General features: G+C 38.4%; 2 protein-coding genes across 2 annotated transcripts; both read right to left on the bottom strand.

Annotated features, from left to right (window-relative positions):
* Window positions 3,791-4,690, bottom strand: LOC107637085. Its single transcript, XM_016340535.1, has one exon. It carries the CDS (start codon window positions 4,688-4,690, stop codon window positions 3,791-3,793), a length of 900 nt encoding a protein of 299 aa, XP_016196021.1.
* On the bottom strand, window positions 6,442-11,073 carry LOC107634993 (pyruvate dehydrogenase E1 component subunit beta-1, mitochondrial-like). Its single transcript, XM_016338343.2, is given in 14 exon segments — window positions 6,442-7,022; window positions 7,218-7,332; window positions 7,413-7,569; window positions 7,842-7,911; window positions 8,027-8,099; window positions 8,445-8,578; window positions 8,722-8,847; window positions 9,446-9,532; window positions 9,818-9,880; window positions 9,960-9,986; window positions 10,118-10,198; window positions 10,641-10,694; window positions 10,725-10,773; window positions 10,935-11,073. Coding segments are annotated over 13 exon segments (1,080 nt in total). The 5' UTR covers window positions 10,749-10,773; window positions 10,935-11,073; the 3' UTR covers window positions 6,442-6,953.

Genomic DNA, 11,073 nt, shown 5'->3' with positions numbered 1-11,073 from the left:
TTTACTGGTTAATCGCTGATTCAATCAAATTTTCACTAATTTTGGGTGTCAACTAGATCGATCTAACAATTGATTCTCAGTTAACCTAATTAAATCGTCCGATTCGATTTTTAAAACATTGGTTGGAACTGCACATCAGAGTTAATAGCCATGATGACATACTTAAAAAGTCAACAACACTTTTGTGTGTGTATTTTTTTTGGAAATAGAACATGTAATGTAACATTAGCTTGTAAGAAATAGTGATCAGTTTACACACCATGAAGAAAAAGAGAGAGAATATACACATAAATTTAGGTATAGCAAAAATTTGTGTGCTGTGCTTTAAAATTTTGTGTGTTATTGTTCAAAAATTTGTGTAATATGTGCAAAAATTTGTGTGCTATATCGATAAATTTGTGTGCTATATAAAGGGCTTTTTTATTGAAATAAATAAAGAAAAAATATTAATTCTTTAAATACGCATGCATGAAACTAATTTCCAAAATACGCAGCTTCATCTCATGCAAATCACCCACGAAATGGGTTTACCCACCAATTCCGAGCAGCCGCCCACGAAATGGAGACATTGCCTGACAAAAGAGGCGTTAAAGTCCAACTCAACCATGGCATCCGCGAGATGGGATATATCAATGGCGGCAGAAGCGAAATGGCCATGTCACCTGCGGCGCCCACGAATTGGACCAAGGCGTGTCTGGCACATGCGAAATGGAGCATCTCCTTTGCGGCACCCACGAAATGCGCACACCAATGGCGGCAGCTACGAAATGGTATGGGTTTCAGGTGAAGGCTGCAAGGTTTCAATGCTCCAGTCGTACAAGCATGCATTGGGTGCATGGGGTGGCATGGTTGGGGTTGATGAATTGGTGTGTATATAAAGGGAAGACGGGTAGGGGACCAAGTGTTGCATGCATTGAAAATTAGTGGAAGAGAGGGTTAAGAAGTATAAACCGTGGAGAAGAAAAAAAAATAAAAAGTTTGTTTGGGTTAATATTTTTGTGTTGTGATTTGAATAGAAAAGTGTAACATAGGCAATGGTGGTGGTATTAACGTGGAAGAAAATCTTAATCGGTTAGATGAAGTTCACATTGCCACGCATTTGATTCATAAGGTTAGTTTCAGTGATCATGTGTGGTTAATTTTGTTATTAGTCTTTATCATTATTTAATATTTGCTAATGTAAATTTAAGTGTGCTCTTCCTGTTTCGATGTTGCAGCCCGCACGTGTTCTGACACCGCATGGCACACTTGTTGATGTTTTCACGTCGGAGTCGACGGATCCGAGCATGGATCTCAGGCGGCAGAGACTTGAACCATATTTCTGACGAGCAGGATTTTATTATGCATCATTAATAAAGCGTTTTGAGTATGACAATCCGCTGATAAGTGCATTTGTTGAACGATGGTGACCCGAGACGCACATATTTCACCTCCCATGGGGTGAGTGTACCATAACACTAGAGGATGTGGCAATGCAGTTAGGGTTATCCATTGATGGCGAGCCTGTTAGTGGTACTCTAAGGTCATGGAGCAAGTTTCACCAAAGAGATATATGGCAATGGTGCCAAGAGCTACTTGGTGATGTTCCACCCGGACATGTAGCTAGGGACAACGAAGTACAACATAAGGTTGAAGTGGATCAGAACTCGTCTTCAACAGATGCCGCTTGACGTACTACATGATGTCCTGATTCAATATGCCCGTTGTTACATTTTGTATTTGTTGGGCGGCGTGCTACTACCGGACAAGGCCAACAACACGGTCCACGTTCGTTACCTACCTTTGCTGGCCGATTTTGATGCCATCAGCACTTATAGTTGGGGTAGCGCATGTATTTGTTGGCTATATCGAGCCATGTGCTTGGCAACAGATTACACCGTCGAAGGTATGGCTGGCTGTCATACGTTGTTAATTTCGTGGATTTATTACAAGTATCGTTCTGGGCACCAGATGTGGTGACGCCGCATAGTTTTCCATTAGCTACAAGGTGTGGTAATTTTTGGCATATCCTGTTTAGTTTCGTTACGTCATACATTTTCATTTGCTGTTTAGTATACGACTTATTTGCACATACTGGATTTCCATAAGGTGGGCGGGGAAGAAGGGACACAATGACTACGGTGAGCAACGTCTTCTTAGGCACCGCCTGAGGTTGGACAATCTGCAAGTGGACGATTTACGGTTTATCCTTTGTTTTTATTTATCTATGGTGTTCTTTTTAATATGTGTTTACGTTATATTCTGCTGCTTGCAGTTTAATTGGATGCCATACATGGATCTTTGTATTCTATCGAGAGTGCCTGCTGAATTTCTCGGCCATCCTCACGGAGACTTCTACCACTCGGTTGTACCTCTAATATTATTCCGGTGGATTGAGATTTTCAATATCGACAGAGTGTTGCATCAATTTGGGGAAAACAAAGGACCGCCCAACCCTCCATTGAATATCGATACATTCCATCGACAGTCGGCCCGAAACGATGATGGGTGGTGGCCCGTCCACCTGTCAACTTGGTTTGAGATATGGGCTAGCCGTCATACTGAGGCATATCATCTGCACATTGATCGGGCCGACACCTTACGTCCCAGCCAAGATTACTATAGGTGGTACTGTGACAGGACCCGGAGGTTTCTATCCGCCCCGGAAGCATTGCATGATCCGCGGACCGATGACATTCCTCCTGGTGTACCGGCAGAGTATGGAAGAGCACCGGCGGTAAGGTTACCTGATGTTCCACAAGACTGTAGTGGAAGAGCACCGGTGGTAAGGTTACCTGATGTTCCACAAGACCGTAGGCACCAACGAACGCGACGAGAAAGACATCATGGTGCTTATGGGGTGGGGTTCGAGAAGGCAGAATTTCCCGCACAAGATCGGCCACAACATGAGCCAGAGGTTGGACCACATGATTCACAGCAACAACCTCAACATCACAAAGAGTTCTACTACCCTCAACCTTACATGACAGGAGACCAACCTCAGACACCTTCCATGCAGCAATTCATACCATACTAGAGTAGCTATGAGGTTGGTGGATCATCCCAAGGCGGTGGTTGAGTCGCTACATGTCTCCTTAGATTCGATAAGAAAAAGAACCACAAATCAGTGTTCTCCCTTTCGACAATTGCAAAAGACAGGATGTTGTTATTCCCGTCCTGTGCTATGCCCATCAACAACGTCCCTGCGTACTTGCCATACAAGTGTGTTCTATCCATTGAGACAAGTGACTTGCGGTTCCTGAAGGCTTCAACACAGGACGGAAAAGACCAAAAAACCTGATGAAACATGACACTGTGACGGTCCAAGGTGTTGCCGACATAGTTTGGGCGCGTTTGGAGGTCAACGATTGTTCCTGACACGACTACACTTAATTAGAACCATGCCGTAAGGACTCCAACTAATAAATTTACATAACTTTCAATTGACAAGGTTACCTGGAATGAAAGCTTGCAGTGCGTTGAAATATCTTCGTAGCTGGTCATATAACTCCTCCCAATCACCATAAATTTTGGCAATTGCCTTCTGCTTTGCATGCCATACCTTCTTGTCAGAAACCTTGTACCCATATGCTGACTCGACTGAACCTTGCAACACCTTTATGCAAATAGTAGCATCTGCTTGTACCATTGGATATATATGGTGGCAGATGACGTCGCTATCAAGTTGAGCATGATCTTGTGACATCGAGCTTGCCAAACAACTGTGAGGCCCTTCGTATTTTCGAATCACCCAAAATATGGAGGCCCTTGTCTTTGCAACTCGAACCAACCAACGGCGTTGGCCCCCAAACTACTTGCATCGACATACATACCTAGCTTGATCCGACTCTACAACCTTGTATTCCGCACTTCTACGATTGTTGTAGTTCTTTACGGTAAGCATAGCAGTTTCTCTATTGAGAAATTTAAGACCAACCTCCAGCTCCATCTCACCAGACAAAGCATAGTTGCTCGGTGTGTCTTCAACGGTGGTCGAACCCATTGCACCGAAATTTAAAGACAGATAGCGGCCTGGAGTACCGCTAGATCCACCAACCGATTTGACACGACTCAGAAGATCCCTCTCGCAGTAAACGGGTTGGGTTTCAGGAACCACTTCTGCTTCTTCACCACTATCATCTTCGATCTCATCTTCGTCAGAAGTGTCTGCCAACCCATCAACAATACCTTCTGGGGATGCAACTTGGTTAGAAGGGGGAGGACATGCACAACGATTTCCTACAGTTTGTCTGTGCGTCATAAAGGCATTGAAGGTTCTCAGAGCTCTAACAATCTCCTGGAATGGCATCAAATCGGCGGCACCGAAATTCCCAGGTTGCACCACATTATTGGAACTAGAGGAGCTTCCACCAACATCCTGGAGACACACGCATAGCTCCAACGAGTAGATACTTCCAATGCTCCGATGATAAGAAAACATCATCGAAACTTGTTGGTCAAATTTAATCTGTATTTTCTGATACACAAACGAGTTGGCAACTGCAACTGACATTCTGTAAGTCAACTTCGTGATGTCCTTCTTTCCGACCAGACCAGTATTCATGAGGATCACATTCTTCAACTCTTCCAACGACGTCTGCGGCGGGATCATTATCCACAGTGGATCGTCACAAATAAATGTAATACCTTCAGATGTAAGAGAAATGTCTCCGTTAAAATATACGATAACGTAGACATTTTCGATAGCCATAGACACAACAAAATACCAACTACAGTATTTTACAAAGAAGAGGAAGAGATGGAGATAGGAGAGAGTTGTTGGAGATGAAATTTTTCGTGGCACAACAAAGATTTCCAACTATGGTTGCAAACTGCCTGCCACACCCCTTTATATAGCGAATTCCGGGCTCCATTTCATGTGGAGTACAACTGCTTTGGGTCCATTTCGTGTCTGGCCTGCTAATGTTGTCCATCTGGTTCCAATTTGCGTGTACCATCATGGTCTTGGCCCAATTCGCGGACGCTGGGCATGAAATTTCCATTTCGTGGGCACCATACCTGAGGTGGAGTGTATATCCACTTCGTGGGTGATGGACCTGAGATGGAGCTGCGCATTTTGGAGAATATTTGCAGCCGTGCGTATTTAGAGAATTAATATTTTTTCTTTATTTATTTCAATAAAAAAGCCTACATAAGGTATAAAAAGGCTTGTACATGTGGCTATGTTTGGTTGGAAGGAAAGAAATAAAGAAGAAGAAAGTAAAAAGGAAAGAAATGAAAGGAAAGAAATTGAGTGAATTTTTATGTTTCTTATATGTGTTTGGATGAAAGAAAAATAAGAAAGAAAGAAATGTTATAAAAAAAATAACTCCATCCCTGTATTATAAAATATATTAAAAAAAAGAAAGAATAATATTGAAAGAAGAGAAACATAATAAGTTTTCTCTTCCTTTTCTTTCTAACATGAGAAAAAAATTGGCAGATCCCATCCACTTTTTTATACTATTCAACTTTTCGTCTTTAATTTCTTTTTTCAACCAAACAATAGAAAATAATCATTTTTCTTCCAATTTTCTTTCCTCTATTTTCTTTCCTTCCCATTTTCTCTCAAACAAACATAGCAGCAATGCCTTCTTTGAATTGTGCGCTAGTAGATCACATTTCATTTTGAGAGTAATTTTTATTGTAGTTGGACCAACTTGATTAAATTTGATTGACAAAAAAAAACTTGTAAATATAACATCACTTTAAATTTATTCGTTAATTTAAATTATATTTATTTAAATTTTAAACTAAAAAAGATAATGCAAGAAGCTAACAAATTAGTGGGTAACCTCTATAGCTATACCCGATGGATGTGGCTATTTTCCTTTTATTCTTACTTTACCATTTCTTTAGCTATTTATCTTCTAGTCCTTTGTTGATGATTTTGAAATACCCGGTATCTTTTATAGTCCCTTTATGGAAACACTTATTTTCATAGTAATAAAATAACATTTATTTTAAAAAAGAAAACCTAAAAATATTATAATTTTAAATTATGTAAATAAAATTAAAATAATTGAAAAAATAAAAATATAGCGATACCATCCAAATCATATCTAATGTCAGCAAATTTGCCAAACTCAGGCAAATTTTAAGCAAATAGACAAGTATGCCGATGTGATGGACGAACTTTGTAGACATTGCATAAATTTTCCTATCTGTTAAGCAAACTTCAAAAACCTCAACGAAAAAATAAAAAGTGTCTTTTAATTTGTTTTGAGAATTAAAATTTTTTAATATTTTATACAAGCAAAAAATCCATTGAATTTAATATTTTACGAGTTCCTTGTGACACTTATTAAGTTATTATATTTTCTTGGTCACATCACTCATCCTCTTTCCGGCAACTCAAACATAAAGGCCCTCCAAAGCCTCTTCACACATAATTTTGGCAACAATTACTCATTCCCACCGGTTATCCACACAATAAAAAATTGAAAGTAACCCATTAGACACTTTTCGGCCCATCAACCAAAAAGCCTGCTAATCAACTTTTCTTAGCCGCAGTAATCCCAAACAAATGCTGAACCAACCAAACACCACCTAGGCACCATGACCAAAAAAAAAAAAAAAACACCACCTAGGCACCTACTATTAGTCTATTACTGCCTCGTTCGGGCTTCACGAAACCCTGCAAAAGCAGAGATACCAGAGGCGTCGAAGAGAACATCTAGGAGACTAGGACACGTAGGATCCATGCGTATGGATGTTTAACTTGCCATTATTATATACCATCTGTAACTCGTGAAAATTAAGGCTGCACTATTAAGTATACATCATGAATCAGAATATTTTAAACCAACGCCTATGTAGTCCATAAGTGAAACCAGCACTCGCCGCTTGCTATTTCTTTCTGCTGTTTTATGGTGAAATATGGAGGGGAAAAAATTGTTTTTGGTAACATCTAGGATTACCGAAGAACTTAGCATAACCAAGACATGAGAGAAATTTCCAGTCCTCAATAAAACTCAAGCTGTTGCAGCCAAGGGCACAGATCTGTAACATGCTCTCTTTGCGGCACGAACAATATCTTCAACCTACAGATTCACAATACACGACACGTGTACCAAAACCTTCAGTAAATTAGAACTGATTTCAATCAGATGCAAACTTATACCACGCCAATCATCTCAGAGCTATTATTTCATCTTGTTTAGATAAAAATATATATTACTGTATTGGATCAGGGTGGGAAATTCACAGAAAATAAGATTAAACTTTAGAAGAATCACCTGTGGGACAGCCATTCTCTCCAAATTGGCTGCATAAGGCATGGGAACATCGGCCCCAGCAATTCTCTCTACCGGTGCATCAAGATAACCAAAACTCTCCTCGATTACAGAGGTGCTGTTTAAGAGATGCAAGAGGTTAGTATATTTCCAAGAATTAACAGTTGAAGACTAAAAGGTCAATGCAAAGAGCTAAACCAAATTTCGGCGCCAACACCATGCTGAGGAAATCCTTCTTCAACTGTCACCAATCTATTGGTTTTCCTGACTGAAGCATTAATTGTGGATCTATCAAGCGGCCGAATGGAACGCAGATTTATAACCTGTGTAGATAAATCCTTTTCTCATTATTTTTCTCATACTAAAACACAGTTTTGCTAGGGAGAAGAGGGATGCTTACCTCAGCACTGATTCCTTCCTACCATTTAAATAAAGGGATTCTGATTGTTCTTAAAAGGTTTGTATAACACCACATGACGGATTAATACCTTCCAAGCCTTATACTACCTGTTGGTGGTGTAAGGAAACCTATTATCTATTTATCATATCTATCTACAAATAATAAGCAATAAATTGGATACAAAGCAAACAATACATGTCTACAAACCAAAGGATTTTAGGGAGAACCAACCTTGAGAGCATAGCCAACCATTTTTGAAAAGGCTGTAATAGTAACATCTTTTCCTTCTCTCTCAATCTGTTAATGGTAAAATGCATTAAGCAAACAAGGATTCAGAGTTTATAGCATAACAAGTTGTGACTCAAACAAGCATTAGACAAGTATAATTCATATATTTTAGATAATAAATTACCTTTGCTTTTCCTATGGGAAGGCAAAAACTGGAATCAAGAACTTCGGCTGAAACAGGGAATGATTCACCATATCTGAAGGCCATAAACAAACGAATTAGATATTTTGGAACAATAAATGAAGCTGAAACTTTCAAATATTCATTTTCAGTTTCCCTTTATATCTGTCACTTTGCTTGAATGCAGAATTACTAAACTTAGAGAGTAATCCAAAAAAATATTACTAAACAACCCTTAATTAATGAAAAGAGAAAATAGTAGAATAAATCTTAATATTTTTACATATTAAGGGTATAATTGGTAATTCCATAATAAATGTTGCATAGAAAAATGAGAATGACAGATATTGTGAAACAAAAGAAATAAGCTAAAGTGACAGATAAAGAAAAATAGGAGTACTAATCACGCAGCACAACTTACAATAACTCATTTTCAAGAAAAACAACAGGGTCAGGGTCCCTTATAGCCGCTTTTAGCAAACCACGAGCATCTTCAGATGAATATGGTGACAATACCTTCAATCCCGGGCATGAAGCATACCAAGCTGCATAACACTGCACAAAAACTAAGTTGAAGGATATATAATAAGAAATAAAACCCATAATACCTATGCTCAATAGGTTGTAACCAGAGCAAAATTCTTCAGAAATGCAAAACTAATTGAAGTTCGTGCTTAAAAGTAGAAATAGATCCATACTTGAGAGTGCTGAGCACCAACTCCAGCAGCAGCTCCATTGGGTCCTCTGAAGACAATAGGTACAGATATTTGCCCAGCAGACATGTAGTTTGATTTTGCAGCAGAATTAATAATGTGATCTATTGCCTGTGCATACGTTAAAATAGAACAAGTCAATAAGTGGAATCAATTATAAACCTAATGAAGAAGCTAGTAATGTGATCTTTCAATTACGTGCATTGATACAAATATTTTTCTCAACATTGCTGTAATGAAGAGGAAAGAGATTTTACATTCTAACATAATATGTAACTATGACATTAAAAGAATTATGCCAAGCAATTAAGAGTTAATAAGTAACAAAATTCCAACAATGAGGTCTAAAATTGGTTAATGCATATGGCCATGGGAGTCAAGTGACATTCAAACTACAAGTCAAACACCACATATCAAATATCTGCTTAGAATGTATGTCTACTATGATTTACACAGTTAACAATAAATTCAATCTATTGTTCCAATATAGAGGTCAACATTTTGCCTCCATTCACCAGTGTATTATTTATCTCTAATTCAGATTCAGGTGGGAAATCAATAATTTCCATATCATATCATGGGACCTTCTAATTGTAAAACATAAAAGATCAAGAAGAATTTGGCCAACTTCAGAAGACATCACAGCAATTTAATTATTTGGTGCTTTAATTAAAAAGTAAAATACAATTTAATCAAGTTCAACTCTAACCTGCATGGAGAAGTTAAAAGTCATAAACTCGACAACCGGCCTTAGACCATAGTAAGCAGCACCAACTCCAATGCCAGTAAATCCAGCCTGCAATATATTTAGCAAACAAATTAGTGCCATCTCCTTACTAATAGAAAACAGAAACAGTGATAATGATGGATAGGATTTATCCCCTCATGTGATAGTTTAATTTTTGCAATCTGCCTCTAGTCCTCTGGGCTTTAAACTGAAAATCTTCCAATATAAAAATATTTGTTCTTGTCAGTTGTGATACAAACTATTAAATTTTCTCTTTCAGTTGCAATGACTCTTCAATAGGATTAAACAGTGATAAGACATCAAAGAGCAAGGAACTGAGTGAAAAAAAATAACCTCGGTAATTGGAGTATCAAGAACCCTTTCAGGACCATACTTGTCCAGAAGTCCCTTAGTAATCTAACATGTAAGAAGAAAAACAGGTTAAACATTTGATAGCAAAACAAGTTCACGGATACACAGCTGGCAATAAACTAACCTTATATGCACCCTGGTATTCCCCAACCTGCACTTACATACACCCAAAACCATCATAAGAAACGTGAAAAAGTGAAGAGACCAACAAGAATTCATTCTTTGAAAAACAAAACAAAATAAAAATATGATAGTATGAATGGAGCTGAGTGTGTAAGTTACCTCTTCACCCATCAAGAAGACTTTAGGATCAGCAGACATTTCCTCATCAAGAGCAGAGTTCAGAGCCTCTCTAACTGTCATCTGTGATATTATTTACATTATATATTAGATTAGATCTATGAAGCGCAGATACTAACATGGACACTTGACACAACAAGGATATGGACACTACACACACCAAACTTCTAAAATGATAGTACACGGATGCTAACACAAACACAGGATATACCTATATGCATATAATTCAAAGTTTATAGGATATTCAAGTATTTATACATGTCAAACTACCTACATTCACTACTATTAATATTCAATCAACCAATAGGGGCGATTCCGAACCCTATTAACAGTTTAACACTACATTAATCAACTAGTTGAGTGCTGGATACTGACAAGTGTCCTACACACGCACAACTCGTTTAGTTGGTGTGTTCTTACTCAACAGGATTAGATAGATATTTTGTGTTTCAAAAGCAAAAAACAAGCATGGAGTTAAATGTGAAATACTGAAATGAAAGCATACCTCTTTAGCAGAAGAAGAGAAAGCTCTAAATGCAGAGAAGGCAGGTAGAATATTCTCACGTAGGAGATGCCACATGGCACGTACCTTATGCCTTATAGCACGCAACATCTTGCTATGTTGAAACGAAGCAAGCCTATTCACAGAAACCTTAATCCATCAACAAACAGCATTCTTTACAAATCAATTAAGGAACATGAATCTAGATGAGAGGAATCATACAGAGAGGCGAGAATTGAATGAATGAAACCCTAAAAGATGTGGAATAGTAATAAGAGGAGGAAGTGGAAGATGTACCCGCGTCGATCTCTCTGTGTCTGATAGAATCCGATTCCGATCTCCGCTCGCCAAATGGAATGAAGCCACACCAAATCCCACAAGCTCCTAAGTTTATTATATATTTATTAAAAATGTTTTCTACCCGCAGCTTCATTAT

This window comes from Arachis ipaensis, chromosome B04 (genome assembly GCF_000816755.2).
Source record: "Arachis ipaensis cultivar K30076 chromosome B04, Araip1.1, whole genome shotgun sequence".
Lineage (NCBI taxonomy): Eukaryota > Viridiplantae > Streptophyta > Magnoliopsida > Fabales > Fabaceae > Arachis > Arachis ipaensis.
This window is presented reverse-complemented; position numbering and strand designations above follow the sequence as displayed.